The following is a 26118-nucleotide window of genomic DNA, read 5'->3' on the forward strand; positions in this document are numbered from 1 at the left end:
GTCGGCCGCGAATGGGAAAGCTGTCACTATTTCGGCCTTGAAACTCACAGTGATTGATGCCATACTGAAAAGCTCAAACAACGGAACATTGTACAGTAGAATACAACAATCGAAGCTAAGACATCCCGAATACGTCTAGAAGCATCGCTAGAACTCCACGCAAATCCCGCCTTAGATCGTCCCTCGTCATTCGTACCCATCCCGCACCAAACCCTAGAGATACATCCCAAGCGCCAGTCATGGTGCATACCCGCACCTCTACCCACTTTCCTGTCACCCCTCCTTCGGCGTGCCTCGCACTCACGTAGAGCCCACCGACTCGACATGTTGCACCGTGGCGCCCGCATCCGCCCTCGGGGGACTAATGTGAATCTGCCAGTACTTGGAAATCGAACGACACATCTTCGCCTTCCTCTCTTCGCTCCGGATGTCTTCGTCATAGCCCGCGTGCGTTTCGTCTTCCGCCAGCACGCCTTCGCGGCGGCCGTCTTGGAGGAAATGCATGAATTCGTTGCATACCATGACGTACTGCAACACGCCTTCGCGAGCGTCAATTGATGACCACGTCGTCCATGCGAGGAGGAAAGGCTCGATGAGTGGTGCGTCGGTGACGGACGGATGCGTGGTGCCTTTGGATGTGAGGAACCAAGCCGGCTGACCTGGTTTGTCCTTCTCCTTACGCAGCACCTTTCGCACCAAGTCCTGCACGACTTCGAAGTGAGGTCGGCCCATGAAGATGCTGAATTTGGACGACCACGATTGCGAGTGAAGAACCAGGAGCGGGACGGCGATATCGTCGTTCAGAGGTCCAGAGCTCTTGCCCGGATCGAGTGCTATGCCGGCGACGAAAGGTCGTTCTTCCGACGGACACCCCTTGAGTGCTTGCAGAGCCAAAGTGGCTCCGTAGGAATGGCCAGCGACGACGAAGCGTTCCTCGTTCAGCCTCCCTTCGAAGCCAGCCAACTCCTTGCCCTCCTTCCTCAAATTCTTCTGGCAGATTTCGTCTCCAGCGCCGGCGTTGATCAGTTTGAGGATGCGCACGGTTTCCTCGACCTCCGCTTGTCGAAAGGCAAGCTGCATCGCTTTGAATTCGTCGTCGGTCTCTGGCTCGGGCTGGAGCATGCTGCGGTTGACGAAGAAAATGTCGCGCTTCGTGCCGTCCTCTCGGAGTACCTCCGTGCCCGGTCCGCTTCCATCTCGATGCTCTACCGCGGCGACAAGATAGCCTCGCGAAGCCAACTCGCCACACCAGGCCGTGTAGCTTGTGCGGTTCGACACCGTTCCGTGGCTCAGAATAATGACTGGGAATTTCTGCTGCGCCTGAGGGCCTCCAGCACTGGTCGAACCATGCAGCGGCGCATCGACATCAGCGGGAATGGTCGTGCTGCCAACGAGCGACCAAAGCGCCCACGTAAAAAACCTCGTCACACCAGGCAGATGGTCAATATTGGCAACGCGAGCGTACCCCTCGCCGTGCTGTGGAATATTCGCCACCCATTTGTGGTGCTTCCGCGGCTTTTCGTCGCCCTTGGCCGCCGGGTAGTACAGGGAGAAGAGCAAGGTCTCAAGTTCGAACGCCGGCTTGCCAGTGTCCTGGAAGACGGCGTTGGCGACGATGCGCTTCTCAATGGGCACTTCGATGTCGACGACGCCGACTCCGTACTCGCCAGAGTAGTTGGGCAGTTTGCTGCTGAGGAGCGGCATGGTGGGCAGCGAACATGACAGGTTGGGGCGGTGCGGATGGGCAATAGATCAGACGCTGGGAGAGGGAGGTATAATCCAGGTATGTATAGGAATCACATCCTGGCCACGGCTTCTTCCAGTTTCGGAGCAGTTTTCGGGGCCGCGTAGCTGAGGGTGTGGCAATGGGGTTTGCGTCAAGATAAAGTGTGGACGTGGAGTGGACGTCGGCGATCGGAGCACGTGGATTGCGTCATCATTGTTCGGGGGTTCGCTGGAGTTAATGCGGCTTTGCGACCTCGCTCAGGGTCTCCATCGTCTTTGTAAACAATGCCCCAACCAGGATGACGATAAGCGAGCCAATCTCCGTCTTGTCTCCAATGCCTTCTGCCCTCCCGCTGTCCCCGACATATCCGCCCGCGGAGGGTCGGAGGATGTCGCGCCGCCTGCCACTGTGTTTTGTATGACGAAACAGTTTGCACTTCACTTTACGACACAGCAAGTAGCGAATTGACTCCTCCCTCTACGACAAAAGCGAGGCCGCTGTGAAACTTCTCGACTGCCGTCAGCATCAAGTCGCGATTGACGTTGCGCCTGCCTTGAGACCACCACGGGCTGGCTGCTTACGATGACGGACATGCTCCCACTCGGAACTCTGCCGGTACCATACTCGAAGAGAGCGGGTGTGCTCACTGCATGAGCAGCAAAGTGAGCGGAGACGGACATCTCACCATCCGATCGCAATGGAAGGTAGTCGTTGCATTTTCACCCTTCTTTGGAAATACTCTCCTTCCCATTGTGGTTTTCTTACTCATACAGACAGACCGGTATCGGACAGCACATCATCACAGGCTGCGCGTTGATGTGCATGTACCTGGACCGGTCCTCTGGATCCGCCGGCTGACAGAGATCGGCCCCTATTTTGCGCCGCTGCCGAAGTGTTGGAGGAGATCGTCTTAGCGGTTCTGAGCAAGGCACGAAAAGCTCTCCTACACCAAGTGTCCTGGCGCGTCTGGTCATCAATGTCGACTTTTGAGAAGGAGGCCAACTCCCCTCAGCCCAACAGAGGCATGCGAGCTTCCAGACCGAAGTGCTTCGAAGGCTCATTCGAGGTCTTGCATGTTGGGGAATAGGCTGGAAGTATTGACAGAGACCAGCCGGACTTATGCTACCAGATGCATCGAACGATGCCGTGCTTGCTTGGCCTGGTTCCTGCTGCAACCTTGCCCGCCATCACGGTAACGTATTGTGGACTGAGCGTCTGAACGTCGGCCGTATGAGCTGCGCAGTGGTCGGCCGGATTTGAACGAAGTCATGACGTCCACGAGGAGTGAGTGCTTGACGAAGTTAGCGATTGTGAGCTGTGCTCCTCCCAAGATGTCGCATGCTTGTCGGCAGGCTGTTGTGTGGCTTTTGGGTGAGGCGGGGCCGCCGGTGGAGTATTTTGATGAGGCGGTGGTGTGGTGAGGGTAGGCTTGGGTTGCTCTTGCCTTTGGAGTTGGCTGTAAGTGGTGAAGGGAAGGGAGATGACGTGTTGGGATGTCGAGTTGAGGAAGGAGCGAGGTGGTGTGTAAGTCGAATTTACCAAAGTCTCTCATCTTCCTCCCTTCTCCCTCGCACGATTGACTGGAGCGCACAATCCGGACACCACACTCCAGGAGCCTCGCACTCTCGTCACAATGACATCCGCCGTCAAGCAAGAGGTACCAGCAGACGCCGCTGCTCCTTCGGCCACCACCCAAAGCATCTCCAAGGCGCAGGGAGGAAACGACGCCACGACTGTACCCACTGCCTCCCTCCCGGCCAACCCTCAGACTCATACCTCGCAAGACACCAGCAGCAGCAAAAGCCAACCAAAACGCCCTCTTGACGCCTCATCCAACGCCGCCGAAGATCCTCCCAAACCGCCGAAGCAGTCGAAAAGCAAGCGTCAAAAAGCCAAACGAAACGGCATGTGCTTTACATGCAACAGCGCAGACCACAAATGGTACAAATGCATGGCGAAATGTCAATGGTTAGTGCGGGCTTTTCGCAATCTCAGCCTCGCGTTTGCTGAGAGCTGACCTTCTCGCGGCCAGGTGTCAGCAAGTCACGCATCCTTGCAACGTGTGTCCGCGTAAGGGTGTGGCTTGGTATGAGAAGAGTGGCAACCATAAGCTCTCCGGGAAGCAGCGTGTGCGGGCCAAGGAGGGCAAGGTTCTGCTGGCGAATGGGGACGCTTTGAAGGAGCTGCGCGAGAAGTGTGAGGCCTTGTCGGCGGAGGTTCAGGGCTTGAAGCGGCAGCTGGCGGAGAAGAAGTGAGAGTACGATGCTTGGTGGCACTCCAAGTGTCTTACAATTTGCCGACTTTCATGCTAGATACACGGAACTGAAAGCTAATGTGCAGAGAGAGATGGGGGTCTACTTCGTCGCCGTGCCCGTGATGCCGTGCTTCTTGTGAATGTCAATCACCTTCTGAACCTCGTCGTAGCTGCCCAGGAAGATGCCGCTGCGGTCGTGGATGTTCTCCGGCACCACCTCGACCATCCGGTTCATATTGCTGTCCACGGCTTGGCCGCCGGCTGTGAAAAAGTGTTAGCACACACAACACAATGAGGGTAATGGGTCACTCACCATTCTCAAACACCATCGCCATAGGCCCACACTCGTACAAAATCCTCAGCTTGCCCTTGGGGCTCTTCTTGTCCGCGGGATAGGCGAAGATGCCACCGTACAGCAGCGTTCGGTAGGCGTCGGCCACCATGGACCCGATATATCTCGAGCTGTACGGCTTGTCCGCATTCTTGATTTCGCGACACCACTCGAGCACGGGCTCGGGCCAGTACTTGCTGTTGCCCTCGTTCGTGCTGTAGATGCCGCGCTTCTTCGGCATCTGCATGTCCGGGTGGGTGAGGATGAACTCGCCCAGCCCATTGTCCATGGTGAAGCCATTCACCCCGCCGCCCTTCATCGTAAACACCAGCTGCGCCGAGGCACCGTACATGGTGAAGCCCGCAGCAACAAGATCACTCCCCGGCCGCAGCACATCCTCTTTCGTGCCCTTGGAGCCATCCTTGAGGCGGTAGATGCCGAAAATGGTGCCGACCGACACGCCGGCGTCGAGGTTGCTGCTGCCGTCGATGGGGTCGCAGCAGACGGCGTAGTGGGCGTCGGGGTTGGTGTCGAAGGTGATGATGTCCTCCTCTTCCTCGGAGACGAGCAGGCGCACGCGGCCGGAGGAGCGCATGGCGGCGAGGAAGACGTCGTTGCCGATGACGTCGAGCTTCTTTTGGTCGTCGCCGGTGGTGTTGGAGGAGCCGGCGAGGCCGCCGAGGTTGATGAGCGAGGCTCGTCGGATGTAGTAGGCGATGGACTTGAAGGCGAATTGGAGGGCGTGGGTGAGGAGGCTGCAGGGCGCGAGGGGGAGTGTTAGGAGAGATGTAGAGGGGGAGGGAGGAGATGGGGTGGTGGGACATACGTGAAGTCGCCGGTGGCTTCCTTGTGCTTGGTTTGCTCTTCTGTCAGGAAGCGGGTGAGGGTCATGATCTCGGTATTGATGCTCTCCTTGCCCACCGCCCCGGCATCGTTGTCCCCGTTGCCTGCCATTCTTGCTTGTATTTGTTGGAGGGTTCTGTGGTGTGCGGTATTGCAGAATGCTGTATACAAGACGGGTTGAAGAAAGTAGAGAAGTTAGAGGTCGAGAGGAAGAACGTTCTCGGCACTATGGAAGCTTTGTGTCGGCTTTGCGAACGACGTCAAAAGTGGAGTAGGCTTGGTTTCAATGTCAACAGCAGTTATTAGATGGCCGCAGGAGATGCTCTATCGCGTGTGTATTCGAAGAATGATATGGCCGAATGGATAGACGATACGGCTGCCTTGACCGTAAGATGGATCGAGTGCCGCGGCAATTCCGTCGAGGCCGAAGGAGCAGAACAATGGAAGAGCTGGCAATGATGCAGCCTTGCCCTTCCATCCCACCTCTGACTGCGGGGCAGACACGCGACTTCTTCCGACTCTTCATCCCCGACTTCCCCCGAACATCTCCCCCTTCACGTGCAACACCACCTCACGTGCAACCACACGCACACGCAGGTCACGATTTATGCAAGCAACGCTTCAGCGCGCCCTACAGGTAACTTCAATGCTATACGAGCGAAGCAAAAATAGTCAGTCTAACTCTAGACAACCTTAGCCAAACCACACCAACGATGTCATCGTACCCCCGTTACCCTCGAGCCCGCCCATGTCTCCGCGCCTGTCGCTGCACCCCAGACATTCCAGCGTCGTACTGTTGGATCATAGCAAGCAAGTAAGCACTTGTGCACCTCGCGTACATCCTCGTTCATGGCGTCAACGTCGCTCTGGTCAATTGCGGGCGCGATTTCTCCTGCAACTCGATTTGAATGGGATGCTAGCTGCTCATAGTCCTGTGGGCCTCGCGAGCCAAACTTTTACGAGCGGAATGGCCCCGCGATATGGCAACCTCTCTTCCACTTGCCCAAACCCACGCGGGAACACCTGCTTCCGTCGTACCAGTTCGGGGGCGGCACATTGCTTCTTTATGCAGGCGTTCGTGGACAAGAACATTGCCATGGGGATTGTGCACGCCTCGGCATGGGCGGCGAATGGCTCCCATTGCTCGACCCCGGACTCAAATGGCATGTGGTGAATGACGAGCGATGTTCTGCCCGACCCGCCCCCCCGAGTGCTACTATTTTTACACGATACGGTGCACCGCACGGGGAGCTGAGCTGCACTAGCCGTTCGACAGGATGGCGATCATCCAAGCCTGCAACGTGATCGCGCACGAGCAGGACCACACGACTGACGATCCGAAGCAGAGCTCGCTTCGAACCAGAGACCAAGTGCCGCTGCTCCGTCGCAGCACGCTTGCGACGTCATTTCATCACGGTTTCCCGTCGCTAGGGCGGACAAGACTGGTGTCGCTCATGCCGCCAACGCGTGCAGCGTATACGATAAGGCTACTTTCGGGCATTCCCCCGTGAGACTCAAGCCCAGTCCATTCTTCCTCTCATTGCACAATCGCACAACATTCTAGCCTGTTCTGTCCTTTGGACGAAGATCGTTCCATGTCTCCTCTCATACCATGAGCATCCGTGATTCCGACGCCTACCGCTTGCTGTGCAAAGGTCTGTTCTCTACGGAATGAACGGGAACGAGGATCATCGATTCGATCGCGCTGCTCAAGGTTCTTGCTAAACTCGATCACCTACAGCGATGATATCACGATCGTCATGGTCCTTGTCGGAGTCGAGGAATCATCTGTGAGTAGAGACATATAAATATGTGGTCAAACAGCCCCCATCGTCCAGCGAGCCACAGCGCAATACAAAACATCAGCAGAAAGATATCGACCGAAACAGACTCCTCGTTTCCAAACCCCAAGTCACGGACAAAGCTTGCAAAGCATCCAACATGTTGTCTACCAGCATCCTCAGCCTTCTTCTTGGCGTGGCCGGTGTCGCCATGGCTCTCCCGACCTCTGACGCTGTAAGCACAGACCCTTGGAGAACACTCCTTTGCCAGGGTTTGCCAAGCTAACACGACCAGTCACTGGTGAAGCGAGCAGGTCCCTGTAGAGACCCCGGCGAGTACACTTGCGCTGTCATCACGGCAGCGAGTGCTTCATCTCTCGGCATCATGGGTACCACGGTCAGTGGTGGCGGTGTTTCGATTGTTGGTGGAAGCTGCCAAAACATCCTCTATTCCGGGCAACTGCAGGACGACAGCCCAGGTTTTTCGGCCCAATTCGTCACCACCTATGGGCCTACCTTGTAGTAAGCAATTTTTAGGGCGAACTTGTCCTGCTGCCATAAAATCAGTCGCAGCGATCGATACCACCCCTAGTGGCAACCTCGCGCAATTGACCAGAGCACTAGACATGTTTTACCCGACCCCCTTGAACTGAGACCGAGCACTTGCTAATCCCGAAAACTTAGCTATGGCGCCAATTTCATCGGGTTGAGCGACATTGAAGGCATCTCGTTCCAGTATGATGGGCACAGCTACACGCAGGCCAACGACTGCTTTTCGTACAATAACGACCATTTTCCTTACGAAGAATCGGTCGTGCAGTGCAACTTCCCTTGCTAAGCGCGTCAAGCAGAGCAGGCAGCAAGCACTGGAGGATCGTATTGCGAGAATTTTGTACATGATATCAATCTATTGAGAGCACGGAGCTGTAGCGGTTGTTCGCCTTACATAAGCGACGCTTGCACCCTGACTCGCGCTCGCCAAGCAAAAATCTCAAGTTCAACTTCAGTTCCTTTTCACACATTTCAATCAACTACAATCCCTCATCTGCGCGCAACTCCCTCCCGCCGCAGGATGCAGAGCCACCATGCAAACAAGCCCATGCCTTGAGCTGGTAAGTCGTCCTTTCATCCTTCCCCCATCTCCTGATGAAACCGCAAGAACCGCAATCAAACTAGAGTCTTTGACCTCTCCCGAGGACTGAAACTTCAATTGCTACGTCAGTCTGATTCGACCGTCTACGCACCCTCTGCTCGTCTCGAACACACTCCCGAGCACAAGATCTGACAGTCATCTCACAGGTAACCACCGCTGTCCTTATCTCCTAGAGATGGGAGTGTCGAGCATGGCAGCCACGCCGACTTTTCCCTGGTGAGTTACTTTTTTCCTCTTCTCTGCTTGCACCACCCCTCTTTATGATGAATCACCTAAAATATCATACGCTATATTGGAATTACCGGCCGAGACTCTCAGGTCGATGGCGATAAAACACACCGCTTTCTGAACACTTTGCTCCGCTCCCTCGTCTGCTGTTGATGATTGGCGGGGACTTTTTGCTGATCATCTACTCCGGCAGGGAAACCTTCATGGAGCTGAGCTGAGGCCATGATATCAGTTGCACTATGGTAGGGATGATCATCGGGTGGTGGCTGCTCGACCTTGAGCTGTTGCAGCTCGGTAGCACAGCCCCAACTCGCGTGAATGTATCTGGTAAGCTCTTCCATCTCCTCTTCGCCCCCTCTTCATGATGATATGGCACTGGGCTCCGACTACCCCATGAGCCGATATGCCACTTTGTGACAGGCCTAGAAAACCTCGTCCACTGATCAGGGTTATCGCTGTTAATTTTCTCTTCCATTAAGGAAGGAAAAGAGTGCTGACGTCCGTCTCAGTAGACATGTCCACCCTTTTGCATGCGTTCTGCAACCAGACTTGATGACGTGGTAAGTTGACACATCCCATCTTCCTCCCATGCTTCTCGTGATGAATCTTGATGACGAGTCGTATCCGGTTTTGCCGCTGCCGACACAACTTCTATTAACCATTCATGCCTTACCTGATTCTGGAGCACAATGCAGCCTGTTTTCGCTTATTCCCTTCCGATCGGCGCTGACATGTTCGAACAGATGTAGTCTCCGCGCAATGTCCGCATTGATAAGAGATGAATAGAATGAACTGGTAAGCGCGTCCCTTTGTCTTTTCACTGCCGCCTTCATGATGATACAATTCAACGAACGACAAGCATATGTCCAAGCTGCTCTCGTAGTGGCCACGACGACAAAGTTGCATTACTGACCCTCCTTCCTCTTTCCGTCATCTGCAACTCGCACTACGCAGGCCAGTGTTTGGGATCATGGCGCTGACGTCTCACCAGGCCTTGTTCTCTGACTTCAACGTGAAACCTAATGCCTGACATGATATGCCAAGTCGCAAAACAAGCTGTCAGGCTGGCCATGTAACCAATTCTGTTCGAGAAACTTGAGGCTAGAATGTGTGGGAAGAAGTAGACTCAACGTCTGGAGCACAACCAAGCAGTAATCAATCTACTCCCAACCCCAGCGCTATGTTCAAAAGCATCAAGAAAAGCACGTTACCATCATGAGCCCAACCTATGCCAGTAGCAAAACAAGACGCCCCAAGCACATCAATACCAGACTCCCTCCACTCTACGCCATCTACCCAAGACATATCCCCACAAACTCCTCCCGACTAATGCCCCCCTCCCCCCTCACATCAAACTCCTCAATCATCGCCGCCAGCTCCTCCTCCTGCAACCCCTCGCCCAACTCCCTCGCCACGCGCCGCAAATCCTCCAACTCAATCCGGCCCTTCCCATCCGCATCAAACAAATCAAAAGCCCTGAGAATCTCCTCGCGCGGATCGCGCGCCAGAATCCGCTGCGCAGCAATAGCGAGGAAATGCGCATGGGAAAGCAATAAGCGCGAAGGCCCAGAGAATGTGGGTGCCTGCTGCTGCTGCTGTATCGCCGCCTGCTTCCCCCCCTGTTGCAAAGAAGAAGCAGGCACGCCGTACGTCTGCAATAACCCCAGAATCTCTCCCTTGGGCACCTCGAAGCCCAGCGCCTTCAGCGCAACTTTGAACTCATGGTAATCCACGTACTCATCCTTGTCGAGATCGAACAGCGCGAACGCCTCGTTGACTTCCTCCCGCTGCTCTTCGCTCAGCGCTTCAAAGGCGCTGCGGTTCTCTGCTTCGCGGCGTTCGCGGTCCGCGCGTTCGGCGCGCTCGCGCTCGAAGCGCATGGTTTCTTTTTGTTGCGTGGTTTGTGGGAGGTTGGGGGCCGCGGCGTTGGATGCTGCTGTGCTGCCTGCTGGGTTGGGGTTTTGTGCGGTTGAGAAGGGGGTTTGGAAGGTGCTGGGCCGGTTGTGGAGGGCTGTTGTGTAGGGTCGCGAGGGGAAGGGGGGTTGTGGTGCGGACATGGTGTGCGGAGAGAATCCTTCGAGAGGAAGAGTCGTGTTTGGTTCTGATGCGTGTGTTCCAAGACTCGGCGCAAGAGAAGGAGACGTGAGCAGTCGTGAGCAAATCGGGAATATGATGCTTAAAGGAAAGTGGACGGCGCGTGCTTGACGCGTGAACATTCACGACTAGCGCCTGCAGTTTGATTGGAGAGATTTAGAGTTTGCGCGCCGGGAGCTAGCGGGGGAGCGTGAGAGGGTACGCGCTTGCCCTGGCCTGTCAGGGCACCACCACGAATGAATCCTTGGGCATGTCTTCGACGTTCAATTGCTCGAGTATTGATTTTACTCAGCGTGGAATGCGGTTGCACGATTTATGGATTGGAGCTTTCGAGTTGCGCCAAACCTGGCAACCCCGAAAACTGAATACCGGGTGTGGTAAGAGATACATATCGTACAGCCCTCTCACTTCCGATCGAGGATGAAGAGACAGACTGCCCTTCAAGCTTTCTACATTTTCTTCTCCTCTTTTCATTAGATCTCAATTACTTTCAACTGTCCAAATCCACGTCTCTCCAGATCCCATTCCCTTCCACCTAATACCCAAGCATGCCCTTCGCCATCACCACGAAACCCTGCCCCTCCGCATCCTCAGGATAGACAAAGAACGCAATAGCGATTATCGCATACGTGCCAATGCACATGCAGCCCTCGAGGTAATTGCTGCGCCCGTCCTGGATGAGGTAGTTGACAACCAGCACGGAAAGGAAGAAGACGACCGTCTCGAAAATCTCAAAGTTGAGCGTCATCGGCTGCCCGATGATCCAGCCGAGGATGACGAGGAAGGGGGTGACGAAGAGGGCGATTTGCATGCTGCTGCCCACCGCCACGCCGATGGCGAGGTCCATCTTGTCCTTCCACGCTACCACGACGGCGGTGACGTGCTCTGCTGCGTTGCCGACGATGGGGAGGAGGATGAGGCCGATGAAGGTCTTGCTGATGCCCGCTTCTTGCACGATGGCGTCGATGCTGTCGACGAGGTATTCGGCGCAGACTGCGACGAGGAGGGTGACGAGGACGAGGGCGACGCCTGCTGCGATGGGGCCGAGGATTTCCGGCTCCTTTTCTTCTTCGTCGCCGTCTCCGCGTTCGGAGTCGAAAAGGGAAGCGTGGGTTTTGAGCTGGAAGAAGAGGTAGAGGACGTAGAGGAGGAGCATGATGATGGCGGTGCCGCGCGATACGACTAGCACGTTGGCTTCCGTGTCGGTGGATTCGCTCTTTTGGAGTGTGGCGTAGAGAGTTGCGGGGATGATGAGCGAGGTGGCGGCGACGGTCATCAGAGATGACATGGTAGAGGCCACGGTCTCGTTGAAGCGACTCTGCTCGCGACGGATGCCAGAAGCGATGAAGCAGCATCCGAGGACGAGCAGGATGTTGGAGAGGATGGAGCCCAGCATGCTGGCTTGCACGATGCGAATCTGGCCTTGGCGAAGAGCGACAATTGACACCTATTGCAACATCAGTCAGCACGTCAAACATATCCAGAGTGCTTTCGGCCAACATACTATCAATTCGACGGCATTGCCGAAAGTAGCATTCATCAGCCCACCAAGCGTCTCTCCAAACTTGACACTCAATTCCTCCGTAGCGAAGCTAAGCAAAGCAGCCAAGGGGATGATGGCGAAGAAATTGGTGACGAAGATGGCCGTAGGATTGATATCGAGCGCGCCGAGCACAATGCCCACCGGGACAAAGACGAGCAGCAAGTTGACGTAGTTGGACGCGAGCGTCAGCCACGTCAAACGCAGGAATGTCGCCGGCCACCGAATCCACGCTCGTTCATCTTCGTGCCACCCGCGGCCGCCGGAGGAGGCGAAGGTGGAGTTGCGGGAGAGGAGGGGAGTGTGCTCGGAGTCGTGGGTGGTGCCATTGGGTTGGTTGTGGGAGGACGTATGCGAGTTTTCCGTCATTGTTCGCACGAGGCTGCCGGTGTATGTGCGGCCTTGTCGGTGGAAGTCGCTTCGGATTTTTGCTGTTGAGGACATCATCATCAGTCTCACTGTGTCTCTTCTTTCTCGCGCAAACGTTGTTTGCAAAGTCTGTCGGGTTTTCTCCTCGTTCTGGTGATATGCCACAAGCAACCACCTTGGCAGAGGCTGAGCGCAATGATCAAAGGTCTTGACCGTCACGCCAAGCAGCTATCCCATCCCCGATTTCTTGATCTTGGTGCTTGTGTATGGACGGGTGGAGACTTACTCATACTCATCTTGAACAAATCTCAGATCTAACGAGTGACAAGCGCGGATGTATTTGTTCGGGAGGAGGAGGGCAAGGAGGGGTACTGTCGCTGTCTGTACCGACAAGTCGAATGGATATACAGGGTCGTGAGGTTTGAAGGGGGAGACAGAAGTGGAAAAGTTGGTGGAGAGGATCATGGACAGCTTGCGCGCGAGTGTCGGCGGCCAATGGAAACGGATGACGTTGGGAGCTTGCTCCCTCGGCGGAGGAGGCGCAGTAGCCTTGGCGGGACTTGGCACGGCTCGCTAGCCGCACCTTCCGCGCCGAACCTTGCCGTGCACGCCTGAGGCATCATCAGTCATGAGTGATCATGTCGAAGAGACTCTCGATGATGATGAAGTGGCAGTTCCTGCGTTGCGTTACATACTACAACAGCCCAATCCGAAGCCCAACACCTACCACACCAGACCGTACGCCTCTCCAATTCCATCTATGATAAGCCCAACAGCCACCCGTCTCAACTCGACCCATACCCAATCTGCCCAGAAGCACCATCCCTCCGCATCCCCTGCCCCTGTTGCTGCTGCAACTCATCCCTCCTGTCCCTCGCCCCAAACAACATGGCCATCTTCTTCGACTTCTGCGACTCGCGCACCGACTTGAGCTGCTGATACGTGCCCTCCAGCCCGCGAATCTGCTCCTCAACCGACAGCGAGCTGGAATTAGTACTGCGCACCAGCGGACTAACAAGTCGCTGCCGCAGCCTCTCGAGCGCAGACTTCATCTGCAGCAGGCGCTGGTTGTGGTCGACGAGGACGTGCTTGTTGCGTACCGTGCGATCCCGCACCGTTTGGAGTAGGCTCTTGTTGCGCTCGTACTTTCTGAGACGAGAAGTGTTCGCGCCTACCACGCGCGTCCATAGCGAGGAGAGGAAGTCAGATTCGATGCGCTCTTGCTGATCTTGCTCGCGGATGACGGTGCGGTGGAGGTTGAGGAACTGCTTGTCGATGGCTTCGAAGAGGCCGAAGAGTTGCATGGAGAATTGCAGCTCGTTGTTGATGCTTTCCTCCATCACATTGAGGAATTCGGTAAACGTGCGTTCGAGCGCGCTGCGGGTACGTTGCTGGATCGTCTGGCCTAGCAATTCTTTCACAAGTCGACTGTCGGCATTGACGATGCCAAATTGAGTGAGAAGGGTGTGCGTATTCGACCAGACGGTGCTGAGGGTGCTCGTTGCCGGCTGGGAAATCTTGGTGAGTTCGCGCCCCGCCCACTCCATGACAAGGAGGATTGCGTCCACGTCTGCATCCAGACCAGCGAAAAATCTCGTCAGCTCGGTGGACAGGGTAGTCAGGCTGCCTGACAAATCCTCCAATTGCTGCACAATCATGGGCGCAGAGCTCATGTTCGTGTTCCGCACGCTCTCCCCCAGATCCCAGACTGCGACGCCCGTGTCTTGGAGCTCTCCGATCTGCTGGTGTCCGGCTTCTGAGTAGTAGATGACGGGTTCGAAAGACTGTGCCAGGCCGGCGACTTTGATCAAGTCCGGTACCGGGCCACTCAGGGGCGTTGATAGAAGTCTTGCGCATAGGGAATAGAATAGTAGCGATGCGACGGTGTAGAGCAGCATGTTTTTCCTCGACTGGGAGGCATGGTGGATCACACTTCGTATGTACCAGATCACAGCTTCGATATTGTCGGTCTTTTGTTGTACTGCGACCGAACCAGTGAAGCGGATGTCTGTGTGGGATATTAGCCATGCCTGGCATGCCGAGCAACGACCCTCCAGATAGACTCACAATTACTCTGCACGGGCGTAGAGTCATCTGCAGTCTCCAGCTCCCTCACAATCTGCTCATCGACAAGCGTCGTATCACCACCGCCCTTATCACCACCCTCCACCTTGACACCCACCTCAGGCTCAGGGGAATTAGACGGACTCCTTCCCTTGACGGGAGAAGCAGGCAACGGAACCCTCATCGCCCTCCGAAAAGCAGTAACATCGCCGTCGCCCTCCTCCTCCTTCACCCTCAGATCCAACGGACTCGTCTCCCTACTCCCCCCAAACCCCGCCGGACTCCGATGCGGCGACAGGTCCGGCTGGTGCTTGAACCAGCCGCTGCCAGCCTTGCGCCAGGCCGGCGGACTGTAGGAGCGGCGCGAGCTGCCGGCGCTGCGCTCGCTGTATTCGGAGGCGTTGTTGCTGCGGAAGCCGGAGTGTTGCGAGGGTAGGTGGGGGAGGGTGGGGGAGAATTCGCGCGCTTCGAAGTCGTCCATGGAGGCGGTGATGCTCGAGTGGGATTCGAGGTAGGCCTGGCGCGATGTCATTGCTCGAGTTGGCCGCGCCGGTTCATGCGGCAGTTGTGAGGTTGGGAGGAAGGTGGCGGGTGGGAGGTGCGGGATGTGAATAGTGAGGTGAGGGTTGAAGTAGGGAGGGGAAGGGGGGGGTGCAGAGACTGACCGACGGGTCAGACTCCGTTTGTCGATGTCTTGGTGGTCCGCGACACGAGATAAGCTAGTAGTGTGACGATAGAACGAGATGCCGTGCCTACCATGTCATGAAGCAAGAAGACAGATGCAGTTGCAAGATGCAGGAACAAGAAAGGCTACAAAGTGGGATGTGCGCCGCTTCCACCGCGGTCACACCCCCCTCTCTCCGTCCCTATCCTCGGGGACTCGTCTGCAACGTGCAGCTGGAGAAGTCGATGGCTGGGAGAGATGGAGCTCTGGCATGCACGAGAGCGGGTGCGGCCGTGGGTGGAGGCCGTGGAGGTGTCGTTTCAGCCTGTCCTCGCGCCAAGACTAGCTCCGCCTTGCAGGAAGCGTGCATTAGCGCGTGCCTGCCGTGTTGGCGACCCGGAAGACGAAATGGTGAAGGCTGCGATTGACGTATATGCCTCAGACTGAACAATTTGGGGTGATTCAAAGACACATTGAACGTATTGTGAGATGAGTCAGCCCGGCACGATCAAGCGTAGAGACCACGTGATAGAAAGCAACTTCACTTCCAACGCTATCACACCACACTGCCCATCGCACGCTGATACCGGCGCAACATCTCTCCTCCCACCTCGCCCTTCACGCCCATGCCCAATCCCTCATTCTCCACAACTCCCTCCCCCCTCTCCATCTCCTCCAGAACTTTCCTCATCTCAATCACAGCCACAGTCTCCAGTAACCCCCTCGACTTCCCACTCGCATCCCCCTCCTTCAACGCATCCAACCCCCGTCTGAACCGCACCATAGCAGCCTGCACACCCGCACTGAGTCTCCCACCACTGGCACCACCGCTCTGCCTCGCACGCACAAGCTGGTGGTAATCCGCGTACACTTCTCCCCCTCGCTCCCACCCACCCACTCTCCGCTGTCCAAATTGCTGCAGCAGATTCGCCAGCAGAGCGTAGTCCTGCTCAATCACGGCTTGCGGGCCCACAGTCGTGCACAGCACCTCGTGCGCTGCATCCAGATCGCCGGCGCGGAGAAGCCATTCAGCCTGCAGACCGGGATTGTGCAGCCCGGCCTTCGCGTACAGCGCTTTTGCTCTCCACACGGGCGCGGAGGGGACCTTGTTGTCTTGCGTGAGGTACTCGAATGTCTTGCTGTCTTCGACGGTATGGTCACCAGGTGTGGAAATCTTGTCGCCGTGGCGGTTGAGCAGTGCACCGAGGGCGCGCTGCCGCGCTTGTGGATCGCGAATGTGAAGAGTGATCCATGCGCCCGTGACGAATTTGCCGGCAGATTCGAGCTGCGTTGCATACTCATAGGCAAGCTGGTCCAGCTCGTTGCTCGAGATTTTGCAGTGCTTGCTTGCGCTGAGAAGCGACGCGAGCTGCCAGCTTACTCTGGCATCCATAGGGCTGCCGGACGTCACGTTCGGGTCGAGTAGTTTGGCCGTGTTCGGGAAGCCGGCGTAGAGGCGGAGGAGCTCCATCAAGACATCGTCTGTCTTCGAGCCATTTGTAGTCGTGCTGAACGGTACTGTCTTCTCACGTCCACTCTCCAGCTGCGCGTGATATGCCTCCACCGCGTCTTGGACGGTCGCGTAGCCTCCAAGGTTCAACCGCAGCGCAAGACTCTGCTGCCAGCTGAGGCCAAACCTCTCCGCAAGATTAAACTCCGCCGCCCTATCCTCCGCAGCGCCAGACTTGCCCACAACCGTGCACAGCTCGCCGGCAAGGATGGAGTACAGCGCGCGAACGGCATCGCTCATCTCGCTCCAGTCGTTCCGGTCGCGCCATGCGTCAATCTGCTTCTTCATCATCGCCTGACTCTGCTCGGTAGTCGGCAACTGCGCAACAAACATGGCGAGTTTAAAGTCCTTCGCTTCGATCAGCACGTCGCAAGCCGCGGGGACATCATTCTGCGTCAGCAAAAGCAGCGCCTTCTCCTCGGCTGAACGAGCGCGCTTGAGCCCCTCTTGAACGGAGGGAGTGACGAGGTGCGCCCAGAAGGCGGTCACAGTATCCAGCCGAATGCGTTCCTCATGCGGTGCAAGTTGTGCGAGCTGCTCGGATGACACGCCCTCTAGGAGCTGACGACACCCGTGGCGAGTGGGATCGTACAAGATACTGCAGAGCTGCCACAACGCTCTCTCGCGCTCGGGAAAGGCCGGCGAGTCGTCCACGTTCTCACTCAGCGAGGAGAAGAGAATGTCCTCTGGCGGGTACGCGATCGGAAAGCCGGTCGAGATTTCGACGTTGGTGACTATCTTTTGCGCGAGCAGTGGTATAGCATTGATGTCAGAGGCGGGTGTGAAGCGGCCGAAGCGCACGTCGTGGTGCTCGCTGACTACAGGGCGCATGGTGGTCGACAGTTCTCCGAAGTGTTGAGGCCACGAGGCTGGGACGGAGTACACCAGGGTGCCGTCGTTGGAGAAGTGCGGCTTCATCGTTTCGTGCCACGCGGCATCGTCAGCGTCGGAAGTCGAATGGCGAGGCTTCTTGGAATGGGGGAACTATTGTCATTTTCAGCTATGTACTCTTCAATCAAGCTATGCAGGGGTGAATGTGAGATGACTGGGGGTGTGAGTGTGTAGTGCGGAACGCCCAAAGATGTGAATGTTGACTCCCTTCACCTCAGCCTTACATTGCTGACCCACATATCCTGAACGTGCGTGGTGAAGGATGTGCATTCTGCGGAGGGGAGGAAGACGGATGGGGGACGTAAATCATACCTCAAAACCTTTCGCACCCGCGCCAGCCTTTCGTCCCGGCTTCTCCGGCGAGTACATAGAATCCATAAGATCCATTGCGGTGCGGAACGCCTGGCTCTTCCCGAGCTCCTGAGGAGCGACGGCATGGGTTGCCGCCGTGTTTGCCTTCTTTGCGCTCTTCTGGGCAAGATAGCTTTGGCCCAACACACTCTGACCGAGCATGCTTTGTTTGAAGGGGCTTGACATCAAGTCGTCGGCACGAGCACGCAAGAAGCTATGCTGCATCTCCTTCAAAGCTTGGCGATCGCGCTTGCGAGGGCTCAAAGTGCGCTGCAATTGCTCCTCCCAGCTCTCAGTCGCCAGCTTTTGAGGCGAGGCAAGCATGCTGAGGGCGGTGCCGGCCTTCAAGATGGAGCGAGTAGGCTTCGGGTCTTCGACGAAGGAGCCAGGAATCCCTTGTTCCTCCGCCTCCTGGTCATCATCGGGCTCCATCAGGCTCGAGTGGTAGCGCTCCACTGCTCCAGGTGATGGAGCTTGCACAGCACCGCCAGGAGACACAAACAGATTGTTCATCTCAGCATCGCCGAGTCCGCCGCACATCACGTGCTGCTCCGGCTCCTCCAACCTCTCGTTGGCTTCCACATCGGCAAAGTCGTACATAGCACTCTCGTCAAACCCACCCGGCACAATCAGTTGGGAGCGACGGTCAAGCATGAACTCAAAAGTATCGTCCACTTCGCCCGTGCCAGTGTCGACGCTTTGCATGGTAAGGTCTTGCGGAGCTGTGGGGGTCTCAGGAGCGTCGCTGAGGGGGCTCGATGGATCGACCATCTTGCTGTCATCCGGAAAGTCCGACTCCTCGTCGTCATCATCAAGACCGTAGGTGGTGAAGTGATCGACCTTGAAGCTCCACACGCCAGTGGCTGGATCGTAGTTGAGGAAGTGAGTGCCGCCCACACGCTTGAGGCGAGCAATGTGCTTCTCGTACTCCTTGCCACTCTTGGTAGTCACCGGCTTGCGGCCACCATGGGACCGAGGCCAAGAGTTCTCGAGGTAGATGGTGGACGGGACATTGAGCGCCTTTCCCATTGCCGGCTTGTCCTGGTCGTCCTGGTATACCGTGGCGGAGCGAGGGTTGAGTTGAACGACATTGCCGCAAATGTCTTCAAGCGGGGTGTTGGTGAGATCGACAGAGCCAAACTCGATGCGCCCAACGCCTTCGCGTCCAACAACAAAGTTGCCGACGTTCTTGAGCTGCTGGCGTGACATGTTCTTCAGGTCTTTCAAAGCAGGCTTCGTCCAGTAATCGCCCACCTCGTGCGGCTTGGACGTATGAGCGACCGGCCTGGAGGCAGGCGCGGAGCGAGGCGCTTCGGCATCTTCTGGCACCGTAGTCAAAGCACCATTGACCTGTTCCATCTCAGGCGTCTTGGAGACATTCGATTTGCTCGGCCCGGAACGGATCAGGCCCGGGGACTGATCGTCTTCTCGATCCTCAGTCCTAGCAAGGGCGTTTGACGCGTTGGCTTTCGGCGTAGAGCTCTCCTGGTCGGCGCTCTTTTCGAAGCTCACAGTCTTGCTCAAGGCGGGAGGCTCATTCTCCTTTACAGTCTCGATCGCCTTCGGCTCCGGTCCAAACAGGTCAGTGCGGAGGCTGCGATCGATCTTGAGCTTGCGCACGTTGCCGTTAGCATACGAGCCGGGCGTGCCTTCAGGGGAGAAGGCACTCGGGCGGAGCAAGCTGCGTCCTTCACTGGCGACCGAGTCACTGCGGAGGTTGCCACCGCTCAAGCTCTTGGTCAAGCGGCTAGTCAGCGCGCTGCTGAGGCTCCCAGTTGGTCGAAGCAAGCTGCTTGCACCGGGCGTGAGGCTGCCGGAAGTAAACGCAGAGCCAGGAGTGCCGTAGGTGGAGTAGTTGAAGCCATATCCTCCCGTGCGACCGAAAGAACCGCCGCGAGGGCTGTAGACGGGAGTGTTTACCCTTGCGCTTGCAAGCAAGCTGGGAGTCTTGCGTGGTGAAGGCCTTGCGCCATTAAGAGGTGTCGCGAGCGGACCGATGGGCGGTGACGGCGCGGCGAGAGAGGAGAAGAGCTGCTCGTTGCCGTAAGGCGAGCCGGTAAGAGAAGCGTGGAGCTGGTTCCGCGCCGGACCCTGGCTCTGGTTGAGGCTTCCACCAAACAACGAGCCTGAGTTGGAGCCTTGTTGATTGGCATTGTTGTTGAGGCCGCCGAATAGAGAACCGCCGGCGTTGTTCTGCTGATTCTGCTGGTTGTTGCCGAACAGTGACAGCCCAGAGTTAGTGTTGGAAGTGTTGCCAGTATTCCCGAACAGGCTGCCGCCGGGCGGCTTATTCGCGTTTCCAAACAGCGAGCTACCGGCGTTGTTGTTGCCGCCGAAGAGACCACCTCCAGTGCTCTGGTTGTTTTGATTCCCACCAAACAGACTCCCACCAGTATTCGTACTGTTACCGAAAAGGCTGGTACCGGCAGGCTTGTTCTGGTTTTGATTTCCGAACAAGCTCCCACCAGTGTTGGTCGACTGGCCGAAGGGATTGCTCTGTTGTTGATTGTTCTGAGCACCGAATAGTGAGCCTCCAGTGTTGGCAGTGTTGTTGGTGCTGCCGAACAGACTTCCACCGGCTGGCTTGGGTGCATTATTGCCGAACAAGCTACCACCTGTGTTGGCGGTATTGTTGGCCCCAAAGGGATTGCTCTGCTGTTGTTGGTTGTTACCGCCGAACAGTGAACCACCAGTGTTGGTATTGTTGCCACCAAACAGGCTACCACCCGTATTGGCAGTGTTTCCGAATGCACCGGTGTTCGTGGTTGTATTCGTGGCCCCAAAGCCCCCGAAGGCCGGCTTGGGAGGTTGCTGGTTGTTGTTCGAGCCGAACAGACCTCCGCCGGTGGTGGAGGTATTGTTGTTGTTCGTGCCGCCGAACGCGCTATTGGCGCCTCCGAAAACGCTTCCACCAGTGTTCGCCGTGGATCCGAACCCGCCAGTGGTCGTGCCAGCAGTCTGCTGCCCACCAAACAGTCCGCCGGTTTGGGCCGGCTTGTTCCCAAAGAGACTCCCGCTGTTGTTTGTGTTTCCTCCGAAGCCACCGAACGTGTTGGTATTCGTGGCGGTGTTGTTGCTGCCAAACGCGCTTGTGCCGGTGGTGGCTGTGTTGCCTCCGAACATACTACCGCCTGCACTGGTCGTGTTGGTAGCTCCAAATCCACCGAAGCCGGTACTCTGCCCAAAGCCACCAGCCTGACCGTTGGTATTTCCGAACCGTCTGCCCTGGGCATAATCTTCCGTCCTCAATTCCTCGAAGCTCTTGTTCGCATAAGGCTGCTGGAACGTGATGGACTGGTAGAAGGACGTCGAGCTGTTCACTGGGTCTTTCTCGCTGAAGGCGTTGAATGGGGTGTTGGCTGTTCCATTGTTGTTGGCTGCAGCGCCGGTAGAAGCAGCGCCAAATCCGAAGCCGCCGGTACCGGTATTCGTGTTCGTGTTGGTGCTGCCCCCGAAGCCACCTGAGGTACTCCCGCCAAACGGATTGCTGGTCGCAGTATTCGTTCCTCCAAATCCGCCAGTGGTATTGTTGGCGCCGCCAAACAGCGAGCCACCGGTGTTGGTCGAGCCGAACCCGCTGGGCTTTGGCTGATTCTGCTGGGAACCAAACAGTCCTGCGGAAGTGATGTCAGTATTTACCGTTTTCGAGATGTGGCCAAGCCGTGACAGTCGCTTACCCCCACTGGTATTCCCTCCAAATCCTCCGGTGTTCGCGGTGTTCCCGAAACCACCGCCGCCTCCAAACCCGCCAGACGTAGCTGTGTTCCCACCGAACAGACTTCCGCCAGTAGTTGTGGTAGACGCGCCAAAGGCTGGCTTGGGAGCGCCGAAGCCCGCGGTATTAGTGTTGTTCGCGGCGCCAAACCCAGAGAACCCCCCTGAAGTGGCAGTGTTGCCTCCGAAGAGTGAGCCACCCGTGGAAGCGGGGTTCGCAGCGAAGCCTCCTCCTGTATTAGAGCTGCCGAAGCCCCCAAAAGTGTTGTTGGTATTGTTGTTGTTGTTGTTGTTCCCGAATCCGAACGACATGATGGCCGAGGAGGGCAGGCGTCAGAGATGAAGAAAAGGGATGAGGCGCAGGTAAGCGCAAAGGCGAGGTGACGTCGAAATCGCGTGGGGAAGGATCGCAAAATCGCAGGCAGAAAGCCTCGTGGGTGCCTAGAGATTGATGCTTTAGCGCTGGCCTGAGTATTGTCGCGCTCTGACGCGGGTGCCTGGGATGTGGAGGACGAGCTCCAGTCCGGAGGCCAGTCACTGTGGATGGCGCCTCCGGTAGTAGCAGGGATCAAAAGGCGTCGAGGGTATGCTTGCGTTGTTCAAGGCGAGTCACAGTGGTGGAATGTGGGTGATTCGCCGCGTGCAAGGAGGAGAACGTGAGTCGTACCTCGAAGCTTTAGTGAAGGAGAACAAAGGAGGGGCGCGTTCAGTCACAAATCGCGAGTAGCAAACACGGCCACGCTCTCCATCGACAATGGCGTTTGCTCGTCACCAGTTGAAAGGACAAGGTAGAAGGGATGAAAGGAATCTTTCCGCTGCAGAAAAGAAGGCGAGATGCAATATCGGAGCTTTGCTTAATGAGTGAGGTTTGGCGCGTCGTGAATCAAACCTTGGACATTCCCTAGCCCCGGCCACTCCCGGAGCTCGGACCAATCAGTGTCACATGACAGGGTGAAGGCCGGACGATATTCGATCATTCGCTCCTCAATATTGACGCTGAATACTCCCAAACTACGACGAACTAACACGCTAATGCTACTCTCCAACAAACAGCTCATCTCCACCACCATCCACCTAGCTCAAATCAAACCCAGCTCCACTATTGACAGCCGCAAGCAACTTCTCCCTCAACACCTTCTCCGTCTTGTACATCGGCAGCTTGAGCAAATTCACACACGTACTCGTCGACGGCAAACGATTCTCATCACTGCCCGAGTCGCGAATACTGAAGCGCGGATTCAGATTGCCAAACCCCAGCAGCGGGCCGCGCGGCGTACTCGTGACAAACTTGAGCACCGCACGCCGATCCGCGTCCGGCAGGGAGGCCATGACGTCCCAGAACAGCTGCACGGAGGGGTGTTCGCGACCGTCGTCGCCGATGACGTATGTGCCGCCGTAGAGGGTGTTTTGGCGGAGGTCCTGGACGTCGATGGAAGCGGAGGCGCCGCCTATCAGCGTTTGGAGTTCGGACTGGTTGAACATGTTCAGCCAGCTGGGCTGGACGATGGAGCCGAGGCCGCGGAGGAAGGCGTTGGATTGCGGGGCAGATTGCTCTTGCAGGCGGTAGCGCGACATGCGGTTGATGTAGATGAGGCGGTTTTCGTTGGTTACGGTGGTGTTGGCGCCGTTGGGGGCGAGCTCGCGCTCTATGACTTCTTTGCGGCCTTCCACTCCTACCATGTCGTCGACGGTAAACGTCAGGCCCAGTTGCTGTACATCGGGATCAGTCTTGAGACTGAGTAGGCCGCGGTAGAGATCTTCGTCCAGCTCTCGGAGGTCGTTGATATTTGCCCGGTACCCGCTTTCGTTGGGAGCAGATCCAGCACCGCCAGTGAGAGCCCACTTCTTCAAGAAGAAGCCCGCAAAGTTCACATCAACCAGGATACCTTCGTAGAGACATTTCCCGATGATCCGCCCAAGAAACTCATACTGCTGCAGGAAAGATCGAACCTCATTCCGAACAGCTGGATGATTGTCTTTGAATCCCATCTCCCTCCAACGAACTTTCAGGTCATCCAACGCAGTTGGATTCGGATACAAGAGATGCTTGTCGTTCTCTATGAAGAACTTTTCGACAAGATCATTGTTGATGTCGAATGCCTGCGTGATGACGCTGGTGAGGAACTCTTTCGTCACCCCTCCGCCATCGATGCCAGCTTCTGGCATGTCGAACTCATCGACAAAGGTGATTTGGATTGGCTCCTTCAAGTTGGCACCCAAATCGTAGAACTGTTCAAAGGCGTCGCTGAATTCGTTCTTTCGCCTGATCTTGGCATGGTGCCGTGACAGCAAGTCTCGTCCGGGTACGCCGTTGGAAGGGTTAAACATCATGTTATGCCTCCAGAGATCCGGATCGGTATGGCCGCCTCGCCTCTTCTCCTGATCAAGCTGGACAAACTGCCGGAAGATCTCAACTCGTGTCGTGAAAGGGATGAAGAAAGGCATGTTCTGCAATATCTCGAGGCGAGGCGCCACAGATTCCAGGTATCGCTTCCTCGAGGCTCTTCGTTGAGCCCTTGCCTTGGCTGCTTGGGAGCGAAGCGCACTCATGTGACCCCTCGCACGAGGGGTATTGTCAATCACATCTTCTTCGTCAGACTCGGGGTCCTTGTCTTCATCATCTTGCTCCTGGATCAAGTGTCGTGATTCTTCTTCCAACACCACGCCAGAGATGAAAGATGTCATGTCAAATCTAGAGGTCATGAGCCAATGATCGGGACCGAGGAAATGGCGTCTGGAGTCTCGTTCGTAGATTGCTCGCAAAAGACCGGTGACGAGCCCTTTGAGATAGTCTACCGTCAACCCGGACAGGCCAGCCACGACAAGCGGGTTCGTTGCATCGTTGGACCTTGCGCTATCTGCCTTGTTTGGTGCATTCCCAAAGTGACGGCTCAGATCGATGCTTGCGGTATCACCTGCACCTGCGCCGCCCGCGGTGTTCAGGTCGGAGGCGTTGAAGTACAGAGTGAATCCGAGGTTCTTCAAAAAGGTGACTAGCTCGGCGACCTGAGATAGTGGGATCGCAGCAGTCCTCTTGCCCGTGCCCATGAACTCTTCATCATCCATAATCTTCAGTAGGAATGTGTACAGCTCCAAGAAAACCAGGATGACTGTCCACTGGTCTCTCACTTCCGATGTAGGCTCCGAAGTCAGCAGAGCAACAACGCTTCGAGAGTTTCCCCACACGGTAGAGAAGACGGGTGTACTTCGAGCAGAGTTCCAGAAGTATTGCGTTGCAGGCGTGTTGGACGTGGTAGAGTTGGTAGGGCCAAGGTAAAGCCACATCCGAATGTCGTCAGCTCGTCGTGGAAAGCACCGAAGGAGAGTCAAAGCATAGCCGGCGAGAAGCTGTGCGTTGACTGTGTCGTTATCGTGAGTGCCACTGCTGCGGACTAGGAGGTTGCGGATGGAGTGTTGATCGATCAGCGAGTTGACCTGCTCGTGTAGGTAGGTGTTAAGGGGAAGTCCGGTGGAAATCTTGGAGAGCACGTCGCGATCGAAAGAGACGTTGTCCAGGTCAATGGCGGTGCTTTCGAAATCCACATCCTCTGCAAGCGAGCCGAGCAGTCTCGCCACAGTTGCAATCAGTGCTTCGGTTGGGGAGGCACCAGCGATGTATATCGTATTCCCCAATAGCCAGAGGTTTGATTGTGGAGAGGCACGAGTCTTTGGGTCTTTCGTCCGTGCCAAAGCATGGGTGAGCGCCGTTGCGTCGACGGATGCCCGTAGTAAGGTGAGCATTTCGGATGCGAGTGGTCGAGATAGTAAGACTGCAAGGCCGGTGTATGCTTCAGGGGAGTTTTGCAAGGGTGCAATGAGCGCTTGTTGGAAGATTTCGGAAGGCACATCTCGTAGCTTCGTAAGGGCATCGTAGTATGATATCGCATCCCGTCGGTCCACCACTGTTCTCCTCGACGCAAAGGCAGAGATGACCAATAGCATTTTGTCCGTCTCTGGATCTGCGGATGTCCTCTCTCGAAGCGCCGATATGCAAGCTCTTAACAGACCCAAGTATGCTTTGGGCCATCGGCCGCCTTGACAAGCTACAGCCGCGTCGGTAGCCATCTGGCGTGATCCATACCAACTCAACCTCTTGACATCTTCGCGAGGAGTATAGAAGAGTAGCAAACGACTCAGCTGAGTCAAAGTCTCCTCTGCCGACTGATATGCGCCATGATTCGCCGCCGTGGCCTCCTCTTCCCGCTGATCCCACAACTGTCGCCACGCTCGAAAGGTCTTCCGCCGAGTGCTATGGCCCCTCCAGACTCGTTGAATGCGTGATGATGCGTGCAGCCTCTCGCGCTGTTGTTGACGAGCTATGCGATCCTGCTGCGCTGATGCTATCGCTGCTTGCGGGCCGGAGCTGTGAGATGAGGCTGAGGCAAACGGGTTGGTGGGGCGGCCTGACAGGTTCACCTGCCGTTGTCGACGTGACGAGCCGGTGAATATCGGATGCTGCATTCTTGCATTATTCTGAAGGGTGAGATGGGCGGCGTGGTGGATGAAGAGGGAGAGATGGGCGGGACTTCTTTAGCTGTGGCGTATCGTGGATGGATGTTTCTAGAGCATGTGCCATGTCATCGCGGCGGAAGCACAGCCGAACCA

At 56.5% G+C, this 26118-nt stretch overlaps 10 protein-coding genes across 10 annotated transcripts; 3 read left to right on the top strand and 7 right to left on the bottom strand.

Moving 5' to 3' along the window:
• Positions 1 to 77: 77 nt before the first annotated feature.
• Positions 78 to 1907, bottom strand: BDY17DRAFT_305104 (PAF-acetylhydrolase family member). The gene has a single exon (XM_033734818.1). The coding sequence runs from the start codon at positions 1702 to 1704 to the stop codon at positions 301 to 303; it is 1404 nt and encodes a 467-aa protein (XP_033585745.1). The 5' UTR covers positions 1705 to 1907; the 3' UTR covers positions 78 to 300.
• A 1452-nt stretch (positions 1908 to 3359) lies between these two features.
• BDY17DRAFT_327958 (uncharacterized protein) lies at positions 3360 to 3981 on the top strand (the record flags this gene model as incomplete). Its single annotated transcript, XM_033737766.1, has 2 exons — positions 3360 to 3694; positions 3759 to 3981. The coding sequence occupies 2 exons, from the start codon at positions 3360 to 3362 to the stop codon at positions 3979 to 3981; spliced, it is 558 nt and encodes a 185-aa protein (XP_033585746.1).
• A 99-nt stretch (positions 3982 to 4080) lies between these two features.
• Positions 4081 to 5265, bottom strand: BDY17DRAFT_257498 (fructose-1,6-bisphosphatase; the record flags this gene model as incomplete). Its single annotated transcript, XM_033731693.1, has 3 exons — positions 4081 to 4241; positions 4294 to 5066; positions 5138 to 5265. The coding sequence occupies 3 exons, from the start codon at positions 5263 to 5265 to the stop codon at positions 4081 to 4083; spliced, it is 1062 nt and encodes a 353-aa protein (XP_033585747.1).
• A 124-nt stretch (positions 5266 to 5389) lies between these two features.
• BDY17DRAFT_51171 (uncharacterized protein) lies at positions 5390 to 6840 on the top strand. The gene is made up of 3 exons (XM_033738460.1): positions 5390 to 5791; positions 5852 to 5968; positions 6501 to 6840. The coding sequence occupies exons 1-3, from the start codon at positions 5514 to 5516 to the stop codon at positions 6583 to 6585; spliced, it is 480 nt and encodes a 159-aa protein (XP_033585748.1). The 5' UTR covers positions 5390 to 5513; the 3' UTR covers positions 6586 to 6840.
• Positions 6841 to 7805, top strand: BDY17DRAFT_51015 (uncharacterized protein). Its single transcript, XM_033738459.1, has 3 exons — positions 6841 to 7170; positions 7231 to 7457; positions 7620 to 7805. The coding sequence occupies exons 1-3, from the start codon at positions 7096 to 7098 to the stop codon at positions 7771 to 7773; spliced, it is 456 nt and encodes a 151-aa protein (XP_033585749.1). The 5' UTR covers positions 6841 to 7095; the 3' UTR covers positions 7774 to 7805.
• A 1673-nt stretch (positions 7806 to 9478) lies between these two features.
• On the bottom strand, positions 9479 to 10503 carry BDY17DRAFT_305121 (uncharacterized protein). Its single transcript, XM_033734819.1, has one exon. It carries the CDS (start codon positions 10371 to 10373, stop codon positions 9609 to 9611), a length of 765 nt encoding a protein of 254 aa, XP_033585750.1. The 5' UTR covers positions 10374 to 10503; the 3' UTR covers positions 9479 to 9608.
• A 442-nt stretch (positions 10504 to 10945) lies between these two features.
• On the bottom strand, positions 10946 to 12319 carry BDY17DRAFT_257874 (Sodium/calcium exchanger protein-domain-containing protein; the record flags this gene model as incomplete). The annotated part of the gene is made up of 2 exons (XM_033731724.1): positions 10946 to 11857; positions 11915 to 12319. 2 exons carry the CDS (start codon positions 12317 to 12319, stop codon positions 10946 to 10948), a joined length of 1317 nt encoding a protein of 438 aa, XP_033585751.1.
• A 723-nt stretch (positions 12320 to 13042) lies between these two features.
• On the bottom strand, positions 13043 to 14915 carry BDY17DRAFT_319177 (uncharacterized protein; the record flags this gene model as incomplete). Its single annotated transcript, XM_033736253.1, has 3 exons — positions 13043 to 13077; positions 13140 to 14327; positions 14465 to 14915. The coding sequence occupies 3 exons, from the start codon at positions 14913 to 14915 to the stop codon at positions 13043 to 13045; spliced, it is 1674 nt and encodes a 557-aa protein (XP_033585752.1).
• A 688-nt stretch (positions 14916 to 15603) lies between these two features.
• On the bottom strand, positions 15604 to 21825 carry BDY17DRAFT_313743 (nuclear protein 96-domain-containing protein; the record flags this gene model as incomplete). Its single annotated transcript, XM_033735753.1, has 4 exons — positions 15604 to 17541; positions 17673 to 17719; positions 17778 to 21413; positions 21477 to 21825. The coding sequence occupies 4 exons, from the start codon at positions 21823 to 21825 to the stop codon at positions 15604 to 15606; spliced, it is 5970 nt and encodes a 1989-aa protein (XP_033585753.1).
• A 531-nt stretch (positions 21826 to 22356) lies between these two features.
• On the bottom strand, positions 22357 to 26070 carry BDY17DRAFT_305131 (uncharacterized protein; the record flags this gene model as incomplete). The annotated part of the gene is made up of 1 exon (XM_033734820.1): positions 22357 to 26070. A coding segment is annotated over exon 1 (3382 nt), but the record flags the coding sequence as incomplete, so codon positions are not given.
• Between the last annotated feature and the right edge of the window lie 48 nt (positions 26071 to 26118).

The sequence above is a fragment of the Neohortaea acidophila genome (assembly GCF_010093505.1).
Source record: "Neohortaea acidophila strain CBS 113389 unplaced genomic scaffold BDY17scaffold_12, whole genome shotgun sequence".
NCBI classification, from domain to species: domain Eukaryota; kingdom Fungi; phylum Ascomycota; class Dothideomycetes; order Mycosphaerellales; family Teratosphaeriaceae; genus Neohortaea; species Neohortaea acidophila.